This window comes from Arachis duranensis, chromosome 10, assembly GCF_000817695.3.
Source record: "Arachis duranensis cultivar V14167 chromosome 10, aradu.V14167.gnm2.J7QH, whole genome shotgun sequence".
Lineage (NCBI taxonomy): Eukaryota > Viridiplantae > Streptophyta > Magnoliopsida > Fabales > Fabaceae > Arachis > Arachis duranensis.
This window is the reverse complement of record NC_029781.3, coordinates 10,422,499-10,443,721: the sequence shown is the minus strand read 5'-3', so window position 1 is coordinate 10,443,721 and position 21,223 is coordinate 10,422,499. Positions and strand designations below refer to the sequence as shown.

General features: G+C 33.4%; 2 protein-coding genes across 2 annotated transcripts; one reads left to right on the top strand and one right to left on the bottom strand.

The window, feature by feature from the left end:
- Positions 1-3,727: 3,727 nt before the first annotated feature.
- On the bottom strand, positions 3,728-11,860 carry LOC107469128 (mRNA export factor GLE1). Its single transcript, XM_016088510.3, has 14 exons — positions 11,735-11,860; positions 10,626-10,812; positions 10,222-10,533; positions 9,900-10,017; positions 9,410-9,558; positions 8,619-8,787; positions 8,121-8,358; positions 7,433-7,542; positions 7,012-7,158; positions 6,343-6,417; positions 6,091-6,174; positions 5,047-5,178; positions 4,834-4,956; positions 3,728-4,752 (listed from the first exon to the last, which is right to left on the bottom strand). Coding segments are annotated over exons 2-14 (1,884 nt in total). The 5' UTR covers positions 10,628-10,812; positions 11,735-11,860; the 3' UTR covers positions 3,728-4,527.
- Positions 11,861-19,443: 7,583 nt separating this feature from the next.
- Positions 19,444-19,991, top strand: LOC127742809 (uncharacterized). The gene is made up of 2 exons (XM_052255550.1): positions 19,444-19,536; positions 19,689-19,991. The coding sequence occupies exons 1-2, from the start codon at positions 19,444-19,446 to the stop codon at positions 19,989-19,991; spliced, it is 396 nt and encodes a 131-aa protein (XP_052111510.1).
- The last annotated feature ends 1,232 nt before the right edge of the window (positions 19,992-21,223 follow it).

Genomic DNA, 21,223 nt, shown 5'->3' with positions numbered 1-21,223 from the left:
TTCTTGCATTGCTGTCATCCACATAAAAGCATCTGGATTGTGCATAGCCTCCATAAAAGTTGTTGTCTCTCCATCTTCTGTCATAAGACAATATGCATCATGGTTTGTCAAAATATAATTTGAGTGTCATGATGGTATTTTTCTTTGTTGAGTGGATCGAAAAACTTCTATGTCATTGGCCTCTGCTTCTTATTCTTCGTATTATAGTTCTGCTTCAAAAAAATCACATTATCTGCATTTCTTATCTATTTGAACAATAGTTATCTGTTTAATAGTGTTGTCATTTTCTTGTTCTCTTTGCAATTAATACATCTCTGCTAACAATTACCTTGCGGATAGTGGGATCCCACATGCAATATCTCTTAACTCCGTTAGCATAACCCAAGAATATACATTTCCTAGACTTTAGGTCCGAGTTTGTTCTTTCCTGGGAATTATACATCACGAATACAGGACAATCTAATAAATAAAGAAAGATAATTAGGTGGCTTACCTTGCCATATCTCCATTAGTGTCTTCAATCCAATTGCAATTGATGGTGATTGATTTATTACATAACGACCAGTTTAACAGCTTCTGCTAAAAAAGACTTGGCTAAATCTGCAATTTGCAACATAGCTCGTGCTCTTTCTAGGAGAGTCATATTCATTCGCTCTGATATCCCATTTTGTTGAGGCGTATATGTAACTATGAATTGCCGTTGAATACCTGTTTTCTTGCAAAATATTAGAAAGTCACCATCAACATATTCTCCTCCATTATTTGTCCTTAAAAACTTGATCTTCTTTCTAGATTCAAGTTCCAACTTTGCTTTGAACTCCTTAAACATCACAAACACATCTGATTTCTTCTTGATCGGGTACACCCATAGCCTCTTATAGTAATCATCAATAAATGATACAAGATATTTTAGTCCTCCTAGGGACATCTCCAGCGACTCCCTTACAACAAAATAAATCAACTCCAATATATGCTTGCTCTAAGCAGTTGATCTACCAAATGTCAATCTATGTTGCTTGCTTGTAACGCAGTACTTACAAAATGGTAAGTTTACCAATTTGAGCCAAAGAATGAGATTACATTCCACAAGAATTTTCAAGTCTCATTCTAACATGTGGCCCAATTTGCGATGCCATGTCATTATCATTTTTTCTTGGCTTGCTGAAGCAACCAATGTCTCTGCCTCTTGCAAAGTATCTCCTATAAGCACATATAGATTCACTGCAATCTTTTCGGCTTTTATTACTACAAGAGCACCTTTAACAATTTTCAAGATCCCACCTTCAATATGGATCTTGCAACCAAGTTCATCCAGTTGTCCAATTGACAACAAATTCTTCTTCAAGCCTCTCACATGTCTTACCCATTGAAGTGAACGAATAGAACCATGGAACATTTTTATTTTGACAGTATTCATTCCAACAATTTCTAAGACATGATCGTTTTCCATGAACACAGATCCTTCCACGACTCATTCATACATACAAAACCAATCATGATGAGGAGTCATGTGCCAGGTTGCTCCTAAATCAACAATCCAGGCATCAGTGAGTTTTTTGCTGCCTTTAAAACCAATTGCTGCTTCACCATACAGGATTTCTCCATCATCAGAATTATTCGCAATGCATCCTTGAGAACTTGATCCTTCTGGAACCTTCTTTATACTCTTCTTATTCCGACAATCTTTCTTGAAGTGCCCTCTCTTGCCACAATTTTAGCATTTGAATTGCTTCTTTCCTTGTGACTTTAGTCTACTTTGGCTCCCACTAGAACCACACTCCATTAATCTATCTTTTTTATTCTTACGCTTGGATTCTTCTTCAAGAATAACAACAGTCATATCATCAAAGAGAAGATCGTTTGTCAAAACATTATTGGTTAAGTTAATGATCAGATGATCATATGAACTTCGTAGATTTTGAAGTAGAAGCTTTGCATGTTCGTTTTCTGCTATATTGTAATCCAACAATGAGAGTTGAGAAAATAACGTATTGAGATTGTCGATATAATCTGTTGCCGATATAGATTCACTCATTCGAAGAGTATAAAGTCTTCTCTTTAAGAATATCTTGTTGTAAACTAACTTGACTTCATATAATTTGGTGAGAGCATCTCAATTTTTTATTTTATTCTTTTCTCTAATACACTTGACAAGATTAAATCACTTAGTGCTAAGTGTAAGTTTGCAATGGTATTGTCCTTCATCTTCTATTTTTCATCTCTAATCCAGTGGGTCTACCTTCAATTGTTGCCACGTAATTGTCTTTTTTCATAATTGTTTTTATTTTCAATTTCATAAGAAAAAATTATCCAACTGAATTTCAGGATCTTATACTTTACTGCCATTTTTTTAAGGCAGTAATTTGCAGTGGAAGAAAAAATTATTAATCAACAACCTTTGGGTCTGATACTAGGCCACTGTTAGATAACTGACAAATGATGCAGTAAAATATAGAGATCAAAAATTAAAATTTTGTATAAAATAACTTTCTTTGATAATTTAAACTTATCTCTATCACAAGAAGATTATAATAACACACTCTCTTGACTAAAAGAGAATACACCTCTATATAAATTTAGGAAAAAATCTTTTAAAAAAACTTTCTATGTTACTAGAAATTGTTAATTTTAATTAAAATTATTAATATTAAAAAAAATTATAACGATATTTTTGGGAATATTACTATCAACCAAATATAGGATTGCTTATTACAAATTTTCAATGCATTCACAGGATCACAGAAGGAAACACACATGAACCTAATTTTTCTAAGAATTTCGTTCCTTGGAATAGGATTTCCAGGAATCTGATTCCCAAAAAAAGAAACAAATCTGTGAACCAAACATCGTACATCCTATATTATTATTATAAAAGATAGCATGCTGTAGTGAATTTCATGCTATCTCAAACCTCAATAATGGTGGATACAATGAAATTCATTCCATGCATTTCATGAGTTGAATCATGTAGCTCATTGGTTGGGTTATGTATGTTCTATTCCTATTATCATTCATACATATAACATGTATATCCCATCAATTATGATATGTTAGTTCATGTACACCTAACAATACGTATGAAATTTTTTTTATAACCCATGCCTACTTTTTGAACCTCTGATAATAACTTCTCACTTTTTGACTTTTGTTAATTCTCCATAAAATACATACATATAATAAATTTTTTAAAAAATTTATTTTTAAATAACTGAAAATAATATTTGTTAAGTGATTATTTAAATGTTCTTTTTATCATTTTTAAATACTAAAAATTAAATTATTAATTTTAAAATCTAATAGTATAAAAATAAAACCTCAAGGATAACAAACTGGTGATTAATATTAATAAAAAGTACCTATAATTTACATCACTTCTTAATTAATAATGAGATTCTATATTTTAAATTGGTTTTATCAAAAATATCTCTCCTCTTCAACTTCAAGAAACTTAATATATATCTATTTTCAATGGTATTTAAACTATTAAAAGTTATTTAACAACTTTTTATTTTTAACAAATATGATATATTCGTATTAGAAATATAATTATTCCTATATATTCTCTTATTTATCTAATTTTTTAGTTAAATAATTTTATAACATAATATTCTAACACATTATTAGAATATTTAAAAAAAATATATTTAGCATATATATCATTAATAAAAAAATTATACAAAATTCATATAAGGAAAATTTTATTGAGCATAATTATACCTTTTTTTTTTTGTTATCAGCATCTCCCAACATCATAATATTCACATGTATCATGTTCAGGTAGTTTGTGCACACCATACAAGACTTCTTGATGTTTTACCTCCTGATTTCTCTTCTTTCTGGTACCATGCTTAATCACTGAAAATATCTTCCTGTAATACTTCTTCATAGCCATTAAAATCAATTGCTTATATCCCTTGCCCCAACTTTTCAGTTAGAAGTCATATACATTTTCTTCATGAAACCCCTTCTTATCCCGTTCTTTCAAATTTTGTCCCTCATTTCAGAATTTTGGAAATTTAAAATTTTCCAGCATCCTCAAAGACATTCACCTGTTAGGCGAGAGCCATTGAAGAACTCCTGTAAGAAGGCTGCATAGCTTTTCTTTGAGGAATACGATCTCATCAGCCACCAGAACAATTCCTTCAAATATAACATCGAATGTCAATTACATTTGCCTTTATTGGCATATTTAGACTTGCACAAGGGAATTTCTTTGGTGAAGAATAAAATGGAGTAAAAATGAAAACTTTTTCTAAATTTAGAATGAACATGTGCATACATATAATATAATACATTTTTATTGGTGAAACTTTTCTATTCCAAAAAAAAAGTTCACTCTTCAGTCTTCACCAAAAAATTCACCTTCGTGTCACCCTTATAACAATGCCTAATGCCTATTGCCTATCACAATGCCTAATACCTATTGCCTAACCTCAGAAAAATAAGAATAACAATTTTGCTTTTCCTGACCTTCAATAAATCTAGGCAAGTGAATAAATAAATAAAATACAAAATCTGTCTCAGCCTTCAATAATTAACAGATTTGCTGGACAACAAATTAGCCTCTAGCCTCCTTCCTTCTGGCTCTTCAAGGAACTTCTTATCTTTTATATAAGTCTCTATCTCCAATAGAGTCCTTGTGAGTTCCGGTATCTGCCGAGCTTTCAGATCAACTAAGAAGTTCTGAGAGATGATGTTCAATAACTTTACAAATTGAGATTTATATCTTCTAAAAAGTGCAAAACCAGCCATCTGAAACAAAGCAGAACTCGTTTAGTCTTACATACAACAGACCACTGCGACATTCTATAAATCTATAATATATTTACTTACTTGCAAGAAAGCATTCAGTGAAACAGCTGTATATTGGTTAGCTGGGAGATTGTTCAAGAACCTTGCAAGCCAAGCCCAACCCTCTCGCAAGCCGTGCAAATTCTGAACACCTTGAATTTCGGTCTGTTTTGAAAAGATGAGATTCATGAAAAGCGACATGGCCAATATGAGTCATTAAAATCAAAGCAAGAATTTCAGACTATCATGACAAACCTGAACCAGTGCACCATAAACCTTCATGTATGATTCTAACCGGTTTAAATAATCTTGTGTACTCTCCAACTTTCCTCCATCCTCTCGGTAACCAATAGCTTTGAAGTATGACTCCTTTGATTGAAAGATAGACTGAAGGGAGCAAAATCAACAATTTAGAGTCAGTAACATAAGATAAGTATACATGTTTATAGAATATTTAAGGAATGAAGGTACACATATTATCAGAATTAATAATTACTCTTGAAGATTTGATTGATAATAATACATTGAGTTTCCAATATTCAAGGCAAGGATGAATTAGCTCAAGGATAACTTGTAATATTCGATCATTTTTAGTTTTTTATGTTAGAATTTTGCTGAAGGAAGACTGAAATTAGTAAAACTAGGATTTTGTTACTTTCACTTCTTTTTAATTATTTCTTTCACAAGATCTTAGAATAGAAAACACTGAAAATAAAAACAGAAACCAACAATATCCTTGTTGTTTTATGTATCTATCATCCAACATGGCAAAATAATGCTTTCAGCACTAATTGATTATTCTCAATACATGCAGTTGCCATGCCAGAAACGTTTGAGAGCTAAGTTAACATCATGGCAAATAAAGAAGAACGATATTTCTTCCTCACATAGATCAAATGGCTCAGTCCTCTTATTTAGGCAAGGTGTGATCTAAAATGGAACTTTTTTTAGAAGTTTACTGAGAAAGAAGAGAAATATAATGTCAGGTAAGTAACAACGAACAATTAGCAACGGCAGCGTAGTTCATACTTTAATCCATAACACACACTCCCATCAAAACAACCTCTAGCTGAGCACCAAAGAAAAGCCAAGAACCTTACTATTTCCCACAAATTTCCAAAGACTTCAAAAACACTTGGAAAATTTCATGAATAAAATTTAATATTAAATCGATAAACAAACTTTCGGCCACAGGTAGTCCGTTAAATTCAATTTAAGATAGCTAAAATTTAAAACTAAGGATAGGAATTAGCATCTCAAAAAAAATGATGCATTAAAGTTACTATTTTATGAAGCTACCTTTTTGTATACCATGTGCTTTGGGACAGTGTATAGGCAGGCCCTGTGAAGCTCAGCCAGCAGAACATCCATTGCAGCCGGGACCTATAAAAAATAATACCCAAGTGAACTCAAAAGCAGACATGCATATTTATATATAGATATAACTTGTGTGTGTCTCTCTCTCTCTCTATATATATATATACAAACAGCCGCAGACACATGTGCACGCTAATGGTTGTGGCTATAGTAGGCAAGATAAAGATGTTGTACCTGAGATGTAACCAGAACAATCACATATCCACTTGCAAAGGGTGCATTACCAAGGTTTGCGCAGTATGAAATAAACTGCAATGCGTGTTGTCATAAAACAAATCAAATTTACCAATAAATATTCATATGCGGATAACTAATCTCTATCATTTATGTCAGTAGTTTTTGTTTTCGGTTTTGACAAGTTGAAGCCAGTTACACGGGATTCAGGCAAATGTTGTTTTGATCACAAATATGTTCAAATACACCATTTCTGTTGATAAAAAATATTTTTGAATAACCATTTTGCTTACTTTTAGTTTTCAGAAAATGCCAAAACAACAAATTTTTCCACTTTGTAAATATTCATTTACTAGTTAATTGTTCAAAATCATTCTCAATTTTTTAAAAACTAAAACAAATATCGCAAGGGAAAATGCATAAGTACTACATTGTTTTATAAGAAAAAATGTTTAAGACAGTCAATCATGATTGATGGCTGTAATACATTAATTATTAGTTTGTCCTTTTATTTGCTACCCTTCATAACTGAATAAAAACAAAGCTCACATCTACAATAAACTACTAAACCTGTTTAGTATTAGTCTATTGCTTCCCTTGTGCTCTTTTTTCTTGACAAATAATGCAAGAAAAAAATCATATCAATTGAATGTCAACTGATGAAATTACCTTTTTAGCAAATATCTCAATGCTGATTGATTGAGGACATTGAGGATCCCGCAAAAGCTTCACAAGATCATTGGATTTTGACCTATAGAATGTACAAAACATTAAATAGACATGAAATGCAAATACTCTCTTTTTGGATTGAATTGACTTTATTTGAAATGAAATAATTGAAGAAGCTATTTCATCCAAATATTCCCGTACTTTTTGGCAGGTCAAATTGAAAATATGATTGAAGCAGAGAAGAATAACGGATAAAGTTTTCCAATAAAAGTTCCCATGAAACAATCAATCAAAATCCCAGTATGCTGCAGGAAAACTTAGTCTTGAAAGTGATGATAGACACATACAGAATTCTTCAAATGTAAACCAAAAAATAGCATCCTATTGTTTAGAAAAACGTTCATTTGAACATAGATAATACCTGATTAGAACTAGATCTTATTGCTTGGTTCCTCTCACACAGCTCTTTCAGTTTCTGTAGTCTCCCACTCTCCAAACTTACAGCACTTGTCGCAGCACGATACAGATTGCCTGAGATTGTGCAGACCAGTTGAGATAACAGATATCAGATGGCAAAGATTTTTAGACAAATAACAACCTATAGGTCCCAGATCGGCAAAGGGCACACCCATATGGACATCAATTGTACCAAAGTTTACAACTTTACAAAGTGAGTCAATGGCTTTTCTACCTCTTCCATTTTCTAAGTTAATGGCAAAGATGTCAAACCAAGAACAAAAGGAAGCCAAGAAGAAAAGAAGCAATAGTAAGGCGTGTAAAGGTGAACTTGTGTAATTAACTGTGCAGCCGGAAGAGAAAATAGAAGATTCACTGTCTTGAATGACAGTTGTTGCTTACAAGGATGATCTCATTGAAAATCAACCTTGATGAGACATGTAAGAGCAAAATATTAAAATTTCGCAACCAAAATTTTGAAGGAGAAAAATAAACAAAACAAAAAAGGATAAATAAAATCCAACTGAATGGAAGTCAGAAAATAAGAAAGCAAAGCATTCTTGTATATCAGATATGGACACACAAGTAAACCATCATCTTAGGGTGAGTAAGAAAGGGGTGGGGAAGAAGTGACAAAATGGAAAGGCAAATACCAGACTCCTTGGTATCTGCATTTGATACGCTTGATGCATCATCTGTAGAATGCACTACAGCCTCTTGTTGGGTTCGTCCAGAAGTAACCTTCTGGAAAGTTCCAGCAGCACCCCCTTCTACAGCTTCCTTTTCTGCTCTCCTTTCAGCTTCTGCTGCTGCTCTTTTTTCAGCTTCCATTGCTGCCTTTCTCTCAGCTTCCAATGCAGCTCGTTTTGCCTCTTCAGCTCTAAGTTTGGCCTACCTCCGCAAAATTGAAAAGTAAAAAATATAGGACTTAGACCAAGGCTTGCAATATAAATAAGACTGACAAGAAAAGATCTGTCTTAACAAACATGAGCAATATAGTGACAGAAATGAATATCAGTGAAAATAAAAGGAAAAAACAATGCAGATTTTAACTGCAAACATGGGATGGCTATTTCAATTTCAAATGAAATGTGAAACCATTTATGTCTAATGCCTTGTTAACACACAATATTAATTAGAAGATAAAGTACCTCTGCTTCTGCTTTAGCCTTTTCCTGCTGCTGCCTTTCCTCTTGCAAAGCAACCTTTCTCTTCGCTTCTTCATAAGCTGCATCACTTCTTATTTTCCTTTCTTCTATTTGTGATCTAAGTTCACGGTCCCGTTGAACAGCTGTCAAGTGATTATCAAGTGCTTCTGCACTACAAAAAAAGAGGGATGTCAGATATCAGTTTCTTAATCTAGCAACCACAAAACAACATGAGAGTAAGGAACAAAGAAAATGTTCTGTTGGGATTTCTCGGGAGGATGGGATGAGTAGATGACTATCAGAAAACATGCCACACATGTCAAATATTATTGATCAAAATCAGAAATACATATTATATGAAGTATCATTCAATTTCAGTATTCATAAAAATGGATTCATCAAACAAAATTAGATTCCCCATCTCTAAAGTCTAAAAGTAAGGTGCAACTTTTTTTATAAAAGAAGTTTATTAAGAGGAGGATAATGAATGCTCAATTTTCTGTTTCTGGCTTTTTGGATATATAGAAGTTAAACTGTCTTGCTCCCAGGAATAAGTTAAACAAACAGAAGGGGAAAAGAAAAAAGAAAATGCTCAAGTTCGCAAAAGTATGCAATTAACAAAATCACTACAATGTAAGATCCATAGTTAAGCTGTCATAAAGCACATTGAAAATGCAAACAACCGTATAGCTGTTGCTAACATCAAGTCTGACCAGATAGATATGTAGCATAAGAGAATTATCATATTGCCATGAAAAAAGCAGGGAGGGGGACACGGGACATAGCAATCTTACATCCTGCGCTGATATTGTGTATCTAACTTTTTATCCTGCTCTTGTCTTGATTCTTTATATTTCTCAACTCGAAGAAGAGCGGAGGTAGAGTTCTGACTTTCATCTGCCAGAGCTGTCTCCAATGCTGAGATCTTAGTCCGTATTTCATCCTGTCAATCCAGAACATTTTACAAACAGGTCTACATAGATACGAAATGCCCTGTTGTATTGGTGCAATTTCATAGACGAAAAAGAAGAAATCCTTTCTAAATGAAGAAAGATCATCTCAAGTTATCTAAAATGCTTGGAAAACTTGTTTTAGTAAAAGTAGAATCCCTAAAAATAGATAAAAACAAGTTTTATTACAAAAAAAGATGTTCAAGGGTGAAATAATAACCTTTTTTAGTACTACATCCAAACAAGATTGACAAATTATTCAATTTGTAAAATTTAAGGTAATCAACAAGTCAACTAGGAAACCAAGTGCTTTGACATCGACAAAATCACTCACATTAACCCTAAGCTGATGTTCTTGTGCCAACTCAAATAACGCAGTTTCCACCTCTTTTCCTTCATCCATCAAGTAGGGTTGCACGTCAAATGCAGACACGTCAGAATCATCACTGTCACTGAGACTTCAAAGCCAATGCAAATATTAATTTCAAACCACCCAATGCACGCAAAAAAGAAATGGAAAAGAAAATAATCAAATTAACAAACATATGAACATAGCATCCACTAATCCACTAAGAGAAAGCGAAGTTAAAGATCCACAAAACATTCACATAGCGTTGGGTATTCAAATTGACTAGGGTTCAAGAAGAAAGAGGCACCTCAGATAAAGTTTATCGCAATTGAACCGTTTGACAGGTACCAAAGCTTTGTTATCCCCATCATCGTCGCTCTCTGTGTCATCCAAATCAAATTCTTGAGCACGCAACACGAAAGGTTTACCTCTCTCACCTCCTCTCTTCCAAGTAGGCATTGTTTTCTGGAACTGCGAGGAAGTAACAGAAGTAGTGGCGAGCTTCGCCTCCAAGGTATTGAGCTCCGAAACGAGAGCGTCGAAGCTCCAATCGGGTTCAGGATCAACAGAAACGCCATCTATACGCGGCGAAGAATGAAAGACTAACTTCACGGCTCCCCTGAAAAGATTGCGTATCAGCGGTGATGAAATTCGTGGCTCTAGAGAAACCCTAACGGAATTTGAAGCGCATTATTGACATCAAAGACTTACATTGTTAAGCGAGCGACGAAAGAAGAGTGAACAGGGATCAAGAGCTGGTTGTTTTCTTTTGTGAACACAATCTATGATATCACCGTCTGCACTCTGAAAATAATAATAATAACAACATCCAATAGCAACTATGGTGAGGACAGGGGGCTTGTTGATCTTGTCCAAGTGCCTTTGAATCCTTTCTAGTCTTCAAAGAACAATCAATTTTTCGTAAAAAAAAAATTTATTTATCAATTATGGATTTATGTGGATAAGTTTTTAAGAAAATATCTTTTTTTGAGTTATTTTTTTTAAAAGATTTAATGTAAAAGTAAAAGTAATTTTATATTTGGATATCTTATACAAAAATATCTTTTTATCTATTAATTATGTTTAGGTATAACAATATAAAAGTATTTTTTGTTTATTTATTATATGAAAATATTTTTTTAAAGAAAAAAAGATCTTTTAAAAAAAGATGTAACTTACAGCTTCTCAAAAAGAGATATTTTTCTGATTTTTCTAATAATTTTATTTTTATTATTAGAAATTTGCCAAACATGTTAAAAATAAAAAAAAATCTTTTTTCATTAAAAATATCTTTTTTTTATCAAGATAATAGTGCCCAAACAAGCACTATGTTTGAGAATAATAATATAAAAATATTTTTTTGTTTATTTATTACATGAAAAACATCTTTTTTTAAAAAAAATCTTTTAAAAAAATATAAATTACAATTTCTCAAAAAAGATATTTTTTATTTTTTTAGTACTTCTACTTTTACTATTAGAAATTTGACAAACAAATTAAAAAATAAAATAAAAAATATCTTTTTCCATTCAAAAAAAGTTTTATTTTTATTAAGATAATAACACCCAAATAAGCACTAACATAACAATAAAGAATCATATGATTCACAAACCATGTAGGCATTACTCACCGATAAAATGTATATTTGCTTTGAAGTAGACATAATAAATCTATGTAAGTCAAAATAAAAGACGGAAGAAGAGAGGTTTATACACAGAATGATGGGAAGAAGAGAGATTTATAACACTGAAATGTTAAACATTCAAACAGGGAGAAAGAAAAAAGGAATAGGAAGTAGGAATAGGCGAATAGAAACGAACCAGAGAGAAAGATGGAACCGGTGACGAGGAGCGGCAGCAGGCAGTGCTGGCAAGCAGCGGCTTCAGTTCGTGTTCGACAGAACGGCAGAGAAAACGCAAGAAAGATCACGAGAGAGGGAGAGATCGAAGAGAGTTTTGGGACTATTAGAGAGAAAGAAGTTGTTTTTTGAAGAAAGGAGGCTAAGCAGCTGAATACGATGTATAGATTTTCCTAAATTACCAAAATAATCCTCAAATTTAACAAAATTTCCTAAATACCCACTATTTCCACCATTTCTATTGCGGCTGGCGGCCCGCCATGACGCCTCTGCGGTAAAAAAAACTCCTTGCGCTGAGTACTGTATGGCAGCAGGTATGAATTCCGCCGACATAACCACAATTTTAAAACAGAGATAAATACAATATAATTGTTTACTGGATAAAATCTGGAACATTTAAGTGCTTCACGAAAAGCCAACGTTAAATATGAAGCCAAAGTATGCAAAGTCATTTACCTTTGTACCCGAAATTCAAATTCAAGAAAATATTACATATGCTAAAATAGAGGTTTTTGAATTCTGACTTCAATCCAAAAATTAGTTTTAATGAAGTAAACTTTATGCATATAATTTTTTTATTGTAATCAATTTTGAAAAAAGAATAAGAGAATTTAAGAGAGAGTTAGAGGTTGTTTGGGTGTCATTGAAAAAGATATTTTATAAAAATAAAAGTGATTTTATGTTTAGATATCTCATGTAAAAAAATATTTTTATTTATCAATTATGTTTGGGTAAAATAAGATAAAAATATTTTTTTGTTCATTTATTATGTGAAAAAATCTTTTTTAAAAAAAAGATCTTTTAAAAGAAGATGTAATTGTAACTTCTCAAAAAAGATATTTTTTTATTTTTCTAATACTTTTACTTTTACTATTAGGTACTTGTTTGAACGTTATTAAATCAATAAAAAATATCTTTTTTCAATAAAAAAGATCTTTTTTTTAGTGTGTTTGGTAAATTTCTAATAGTAAAAGTAAAAATACTAGAAAACTTAAAAAAATATATATTTTTTTAGAAGCTACAATTTATATCATTTTTTTAAAAGATCTTCTTTTCTAAAAAAAAAGATATTTTTTACATAATAAATGAACAAAAAGTACTTTTATCTTATTTTATCCAAACATAATTGATAGATAAAAAGATATTTTTATATAAAATATCTAAACATAAAATTATTTTTACTTTTGTAAAAGATCTTTTAAAAAAATATCATTTTAAAAAAAAATATCTTTTTTAAAATGACGCCCAAATAAGCCTTTACAGCTGGATTCCAGAGTAGAATCGCTACTGTAGAGTTGGGCATGTTAACTTAAGTAATAAAGTTTGTAAATTTCTATATGTAATATAAATAAGTAGTTGTACTCTTTATAATATATTAAACTAAACTCACGGCTAAGTACATGATATTTTTTATAATATATCTCGGTTCGATAGATCAAAGTCTAATAATATATCGAAAATTTGAGCTCTATTTAAGGATTTGTTGCTGGCCAATAAGTTAGTTACTGCATGCACAAGGCGGGTTTTGAATTCCCAACACTTACTTAAGCAGACGACTAAACTAACCACTCAACCAACCTAAGTTGGTTATAGACAAATACGTGTTATTACTATGCTTTTTTATATTTATATGCTATATGTTTTGATTGCCTAACTTATATCTATTCTTTTATATCTGATTAATACACGATTTCGATAAGCGATACAGGCTCATATCTATATACTTATTATATCTAGCCTAGAGTCCCTAAATTAAGCCGAATAGTAGCACCTGACTACTAGCATTGATCATGACGTGCTAAGAGTTGGATCGTTATATTTTCTACCGCCACCATACAATCTCGTTCTGAAATCTAGATCTACCATTGCCACCCTGGCATTCTGGATCTGTCTCTACCGTGCCAACATTCTGGATCTGCTAGTTGTCACCGTCGCCGCTTTTCAATTTGCTCCATTTTTTTAAGAAGCAACGAGTGAGGAAGAAGGAGATTTATGTAGTGTATGGAAGGAAGATAGAGACTAAAAGAAGAAACTAGAGATAGAAACTGAAAGACAAAGACTAAATTAAGCTTTTGTATTGTGTTTTGTATAAAGTGTACACAATTGAGTTATGTTTTAGTATCTTGTTTGGATTAACAAAAAAGTAAAGACTTAAATAAATGAAATTACTAAAATTTCCTTAATTAAATCAAAACTTTGCCATTTTCCCTACCAGCCACCCCCTTCCCCTTTTCCCCTCTCTCTCCCTCTCTCCCTTCCTCTCTCTGGCAAATCATCTGACCCTGCCTCGCCTCGCATGTATTTTGATTTTCATCCACCGCTTTCTCCTTTACCTTCTGCTCGAACTACGGATGAGTAATGTGTTCAACCTCCATTCAACCCTACCATTGACAGCACTGCCTAGGTCAGAATAGACGTTTTCATCGAGAAAAGCACGCCACCTGTGTCTCCAGCATTTCTCAATCGTGCCACCGGCGTGCCTTACCACAATTGCATTTCACCATCGTGGAGGTCGGCAGCAGTCCATTACTGTTTCGCTGATGATTCTTCTATGTGTCACTTTTTATGTTTAAGTTGAAAAACGAATTGGTCTGTGTGTTGAGCTTTGTTGTTTTTTTCATGATGATGATGATGATGAATGATCTTCAGAGAACAAATTGGTCTGTGTTGTGGTTTGTGTAAACTTGGAACATAAAAGATATAATGACGACATTTTAGGAATAAAATGTTATTAAAGTTTCAGTCTTCATCTCCAAAAATTTTAGGTACCGTTTGTTTTAAGGTACTGGGATGGAGACTGGGAGACTGGAACTCAGTATCATATTTGTTGGCTTAGAGACTGGTACTAAAATTTTATCTCCAAAATTTTAGTATTTCATTACCTCCAAAAAGTAAGGACACAAGAGACTAAAATTTTTGGAAATAGAGACTGAAACTTTAATAACATTTTATACCTAAAATACCTCCATTTCAATTAATTAATTCCAACTTTACTCTTTGTACAAATTAAATTAAAGCTTTATTTTTATTTCAATCTCTATCTCCCACTTTACACTAAACACAATACTGAGACATATTTCAGTCTCTGTTTTTCAGTCTCTCTTCCAAACGCTTCCTCTATGTCTTCACTTTCTGAAAATACTGAAAAGACAGAAATTTTTTTATCTCGGAATTAAAATTTTAGTTCTAATCTGTAGCTGTAACGTCCTACCACACAGAGTCTTATGCTTAAGTCATAAAATTGAGGTGGCAAGGTACTACGACCTCTAAAAGTAAAAATCATATATATATATACAATGAGATACAATTAGAAAGGTGGATAAGATTGAACGGAAAAGGTAATATTTATATAAGATTAGGGATTCAAAAATGCAATTAACAAGTTCTAGGCTCGGCCTGCGAAGTAAAGACCGACCAGAGTATACATATACTTATATATACACGCCAAAGTAACCCAAAACAGAAAACCAACAACCTGTTTCTCCGAGTCAACCTCTAAGAGGGACAAACATAAAATACAAGGTGGAGAATCTATATACATATATAAATTATAAACGAAACACAACCCTAAGTCCTAAGAGTTCTTTGTTTTCTCAGTCTCCAGAATACACAGTATGGTGCTTCTCAACTTGCATCTGAAAAATAACAATATGTATAGAATGAGAACCGAAGGTTTTCAGCATGGTAGTGATGCCCACATACATAATATATAAGGCCCCGAAAAAGCCAGAGGCAATCCTAGAACTTCGACACTCAATTTTTAAAACTTAAAGATTTAAAGATGAAAGTCATAAACAGCGTGATCCTCTAAGGTTCTTAAACTTAGCCAAACTCTAACTAAACCCTCCAAAATCTTTCTCCTTCCTCCGAAATTCTCCAGAACACCAATAGAATCACACAGACAAACAAAATAGACAATGACAAATACAAACAGGATACAGTTACAACAGGTAGTGAATATAACAGGTAAGCATGATAATCACATAGGCAAACCCAATTAAATGAACAATCAAACAAAACACATATATGCACATGATATATGCCTGCCCTATGGCTGATGAGTCTCATCTGTAGGTTATCAAGCCAACCCGACGTGTCCGGTAGCTAACTCGATTACAGTCTCTCTGTTGCACATTAATACCATTAGAAGGTATCTGTGCCCTGTCACCATTAGAGGGTATATGTGCCCTGTCACCCTTACAACCAGAGAAAAAATACAAGCATACTCACATCCAACATTTTCCACCATGATTTATTTACCATATTCATTCATTAACTCATATATGCATCTCTGGCATACTCGCAATATTTTCACACTTCCTCAATTAATCATAATCTTTTAATCATTAATCATATTTCAGTAATAATTCTTCATTCATTTTCACTTACATTCATTCATTCATTTAATTTCATTAAGGCTAAAATACCTCATACATATCCCCTGGACTTCCCATTCATAATTCAACATGTCTCAAGCTTTTCCTCACCTCCAAGTACTCCCTTTTTATAACTTAATCTCTTTGCTATACTTAAAACTAATATTTAGGGTCTAAAGAATAAAAATAGAGGTTTAAGGGTTTAAAATCATGCTTAAAAACACAAAAACTCAATTTGCTGAAAAATAGGTCCCTGCGTACACAAACCATGTCACACGTATGCGGAAGTGTAATTTTCTCTCATCTCGCGTACGCAACCTTTGCTCGCGTACGCGAGTCTCTTGGCCCGAAAGGTTCGCTTGCATCGCAGGCACTTACCCGCCTACGCGGACATATCAACCTTCACCTCTCGCGTACGCGTGTACCGTTCCGCGTATGCGAGACAAGCAAAACAGAATAGAATGCTAGCGTCGCGTGCTTGCTTGTGTACGCGAGTTCTGCAGGTTAGGTAAAAATTTGTTAAGTGTTGCAGAATCCACTTTACACACCAAACTTCCGATAGACATAACTTCTTCACTAAAAATCATTTTTAGCCCCTTTTTTTTGAATGGCGTAAACTTCACGGATCCAATCTTCATAAGGAAATAAGTTTTGAAAAGATTGGAGGTCCAAAAGCCGAGTTATGGCTCACCGAAGTTCGGCAAAAATCCAGTTTTTTTAATCAAAAACATCAACCTCTATTTTTACCAAGTTTTCCAACTCAAAACCAACAATCCAAGTTTTTAATCAACCCAAAACGAGCTAATTTCAATCTTAGCCCTTCTCATACATTTCACAACTCACCAATATACTTACTCATCAACTTCAACCCAAAGAACTCATAATCAGACATAATTCCATACTCAAACATTAAAATAACATCATTATTCATTCAATACATCATCTCATCAACTCTCACCACACTCATATCATTAGCCAACACAACATAACTCATAATCAATCTTATAATCAATTCTCAACATTCACATTCTCAATCCCGACAAGCCAAAATCACATAATACATTTTACTTCACTTATCAATCATCTTTCTTCCATATTCATATACATATATCAATTCTCAAATTCATTGCACACACACACACAGAGTATATACGAGAAACCACAATCATACCTTGGTCGATTCCTCGTTAATCTCGGAACGTCATATTTGACCATCGTTCCACAAAATCCAAGCTTTCAAAGTCACACCAAACGGATCTCCAGCTCCCCAAAGTCCAACATCAAGTCTCCAACACCACCAATGACCACCAACATACCCAAAACAACCCACAACTCAATATAATACAAAAAATCATCACTAAATCAAAATAGATTTCACTTAATCACAGGTTTTACAAGGGTTTGAGTTGTCTCACCTTACCAACGGGGAAATGGAACAAGACCCGGCAAGTTTATGAAGCTAATTTGGTCCTAAACACCGAAATTACACAATTTCTCAACACTAAACTCAATAAATTTCGAAATTAGGGGAGATAGAATTGAAAATGAAAAGTGAATTTCTTACCTAATTGAGTACTGAGCTTTGTAGAGCTCAACGCTGCGGTCGCGTGGTCACAAACAGTGCAGCGGTTGGAGTTCCGAATTGAAAGATATTTGAGTTTGAATTTGGTGTTAGGGTTTGGAGTTTCTTTTCTTCTCCTCATGTAAGTTTCAGCGTTCTTCACTATTTTGGGAAGAAGAAGAGCTGATGCTCTTCATATATAGGGGGTTAGGTTAAGTCTTAGGCCCATTATGGGCCCGGTTCATTCGGTTCGGTCTGTTCGGCCTAATTTTGCGCCAAATTCTTTAAATTTAGTGTTAAAATTCTCATTTTAATTAGCTCTATCTCATTAAACTATAAAATTCCAGTTTTCTAATTTTTTATTAATAATTAATTTATTAACTAATTATTTACTAATTTTTGCAGGTTTTATAGTAGCTATTAAACATAATACTAAGTTTCAATTCTTCAATCTCAGTCTCAATACCCATGCCAACGCTACCTTAAAAATTTAGGAGTTTTTTTGTTTTTTTTTTTTCAATTTTCAACTTTTCATTTTTTGTTTAATAAACCAACCCAAGCCCACCATTGAAAAACAAATACATTGTCTTAGAAAAAAGGCCAATAACATCATAAACATCATAAACATAAAATTAATCTCAACTACTTATAATTCATCTCATGCGTCACATACTTTTATCTTTGCTTTGGCGTAGAAGCTATCTAGGCAATCTGAAACAATAGTTACACGCGTCAAGGTGCACATCCAGCCACATTTCTTCAGCAGCTGCAGAAAAAAAGCTCTTCATCACCTTAGCATCCACCTAAAAGAAATTGCATTGGAAGATAATGTTACATTATAAACTTGATGGTTAGAATTTAAGAATGAATAGAAACCACAGTTTGAATATATTGTCTATATTTAGTTTTAATTTAAACCATTTGTTTATTAGGATGTATTAAGTTTAGATGTTAAAGAAAAGTATAAATACATATGTAATCATTTCATAAATAATAATACACAAATACATTCAATACATTTTTCTTCATGAGTGTGTGTATGTCTTATTCTTTTATTTTCCAACAAAGTGGTATCAGAGCCACTTATAAAATGCTTTCGTCAAAAGGAACTATTTTATCTTTTCAATACCCACAATTATCTAAGCTCAACTATGACAATTGGGCAGCCCGAATGAAAGCAATTCTCGGTGCTCAAGGAGTGTGGGAGATAGTTGAGAAATGCTATCTAGAACCAAAGAATGTGGACAAGATAACAGAAGCTCGAAAGGAAGAATTAGAAAATAAAAGAAAGAAAGATCAATGTGCACTTACTATCATTCATCAAGGCTTGGATGATGATATGTTTGAGAAGATTGTTGATATAACCAATGCAAAAAAAAAAAGCTTGGGATACTCTTCAAAATTCCGTCATAGGAGTTGATAAGGTGAAGAAGGTTCATCTTCAAACTCTAATGGCTGAGTTTAAGTCTCTAATGATGAAGGAGATTGAATCCATTTCAGATTATTTCACCAAAATTTTGATGGTAGTGCACCAAATGAAAAGGCTTGGAGAAAAATTAGAAGATGTTCATGTTGTTGAGAAAATTCTTCATTCTCTCAACTCAAAATTTTACCATGTGGTGGTAGCCATTGAGGAGTCCAAAGATTTGGATATAATGATCATTGATTAGTTGAATGGTTTCTTACGGACCCATAAAGAAAGAATGGATAAAGGCAAGCAAGAACGTATGGAGCATGTCTTGCAGGCAAAACTTTCGTGGAATGCTAGAGGAGAAACGAACGAAAGTGGAAGACAAGGACGAGGTCGAGGCCGTGGACAAGGACATGGTTATGGAAGAGGAAGAGATGAGAAAAATTATTCTCAAGAGAAAAGAAATCAAAATTTTTCTCGAGGTCGTAGAAGAGGAAGAACAGTTGACAAAAGACATATTGAATGCTATTCATGTGGAAAGAATGGACATTATTCTTGGGAGTGTCAGAGATCCAAAGAAGAAGAAAATAAACTTGTTGTGCACAGTGAAGATGTTGAAGAACCAACATTACTCCTTATGCTCAAGGAAGATCAAAATTCTGAAGATAGTGCGTGGTATCTTGACAATAGAGCTAGCAACCATATGACAGGTGATAGGAGTAAATTTGTAGCACTTGACACCAATGTAAAAGGACACGTGCGTTTTGGTGATGAATCAAAAGTAGAGATCAATGGCAAAGGGACGATTCTATTCGAGCTGAAGAATGGAAGTCATAAGATTCTTTCCGATGTTATTATATCCCAAAGTTGAAGAATAACATCTTGAGTATTGGGCAACTTATGGAGAATGATTGCAAGATAGTCATGGAAGGTCGCTATCTTTGGCTTAGAGATAAAAAATGGAAATCTTATTGCTAAGGTTTCTATGACAAGAAATTGTATGTTCTTGTTAAACATAAGAAGCATTGCAGCTATATGTTTGAAGTCATGTATTGAAGATCCACCATGGATTTGGCATATGAGATACGAACATTTAAATTTTGGTGGGCTTAAAGAATTGGGAACAAAGAATATGGTAAAAGAAATTCCAACAATTGATCATCCCCATCAGTTTTGTGAAGCTTGCTTACTTGGAAAACATTCAAGAAAGAGTTTTCCAAAGCAGTCTAAATCATGAGCTGCCAAGCCACTTTAACTTATCCACGCGGATGTTTGTGGACCTATCAAGCCTTTATCACTTGGTAAGAGTGCCTATTTTTTGCTTTTCATTGATGATTATTCAAGAAAAATATGGGTTTATTTCTTGAAGCAGAGCGAAGCATTTGAAGCATTCAAGAAGTTTAAAGCCCTTGTTGAAAAAGAAGGTGGCTTTGAGATAAAAGCTTTCAGAACTGACAGAGGTGGAGAATTCACTTCAAATGAATTTAAGATGTTTTGTGAAAATCATGGTATTCGACGTTCCGTAACTGTTCCTAGATCACCTCAACAAAATGGGGTTGCTAATAGAAAGAATAGGACAATTCTAAATAAATATGGTGAGAACAATGTTGAAAAGTAAGTCATTACCAAAAGAGTTATGGGGAGAGGCAGTTGCATGTGCAATTTATCTCTCAAACCGCTCACCTACCAAGAGTTTGAGAGATATAACACCTCAAGAAGCATGGAGTGGTTTGAAGCCTAATGTGTGGTGCGCGAAATTGTGAACAATACTTTTTCACAACTCTCATAATCCCCGGTCATGAACCCCAAAAACTTGGTGTTCAGTACCATGGCATTACACAACTTCGCACAACTAACCGGCAAGTGCACTGGGTCGTCCAAGTAATAAACCTTACGTGAGTAAGGGTCGATCCCACGGAGATTGTTAGTATTGAAGCAAGCTATGGTCATCTTGTAAATCTTAGTCAGGCAAACTCAAATGATAATGGTGATGAATGAAAATAACAATAAGATAAAGATAGAGATACTTATGTAATTCATTGGTAGGAACTTCAGATAAGCGTATGAAGATGCCTTCCCTTCCGTCTCTCTGCTTTCCTACTG

What these genes read in the sequence shown, in the direction of transcription:
- LOC127742809 (XM_052255550.1), top strand. Translation starts at nt 19,444, where the DNA reads ATGTCTTGCAGGCAAAACTTTCGTGGAATGCTAGAGGAGAAACGAACG. An exon ending in AGGCCGTGGACAAGGACATG is followed by an intron (nt 19,537 to 19,688) that starts GTTATGGAAGAG and finishes TGGGAGTGTCAG; the next exon opens with AGATCCAAAGAAGAAGAAAA.
- LOC107469128 (XM_016088510.3), bottom strand. An exon ending in TGCGATAAACTTTATCTGAG is followed by an intron (nt 10,018 to 10,221) that starts GTGCCTCTTTCT and finishes TTGAAGTCTCAG; the next exon opens with TGACAGTGATGATTCTGACG. An exon ending in CACTGAATGCTTTCTTGCAA is followed by an intron (nt 4,753 to 4,833) that starts GTAAGTAAATAT and finishes GCTTTGTTTCAG; the next exon opens with ATGGCTGGTTTTGCACTTTT.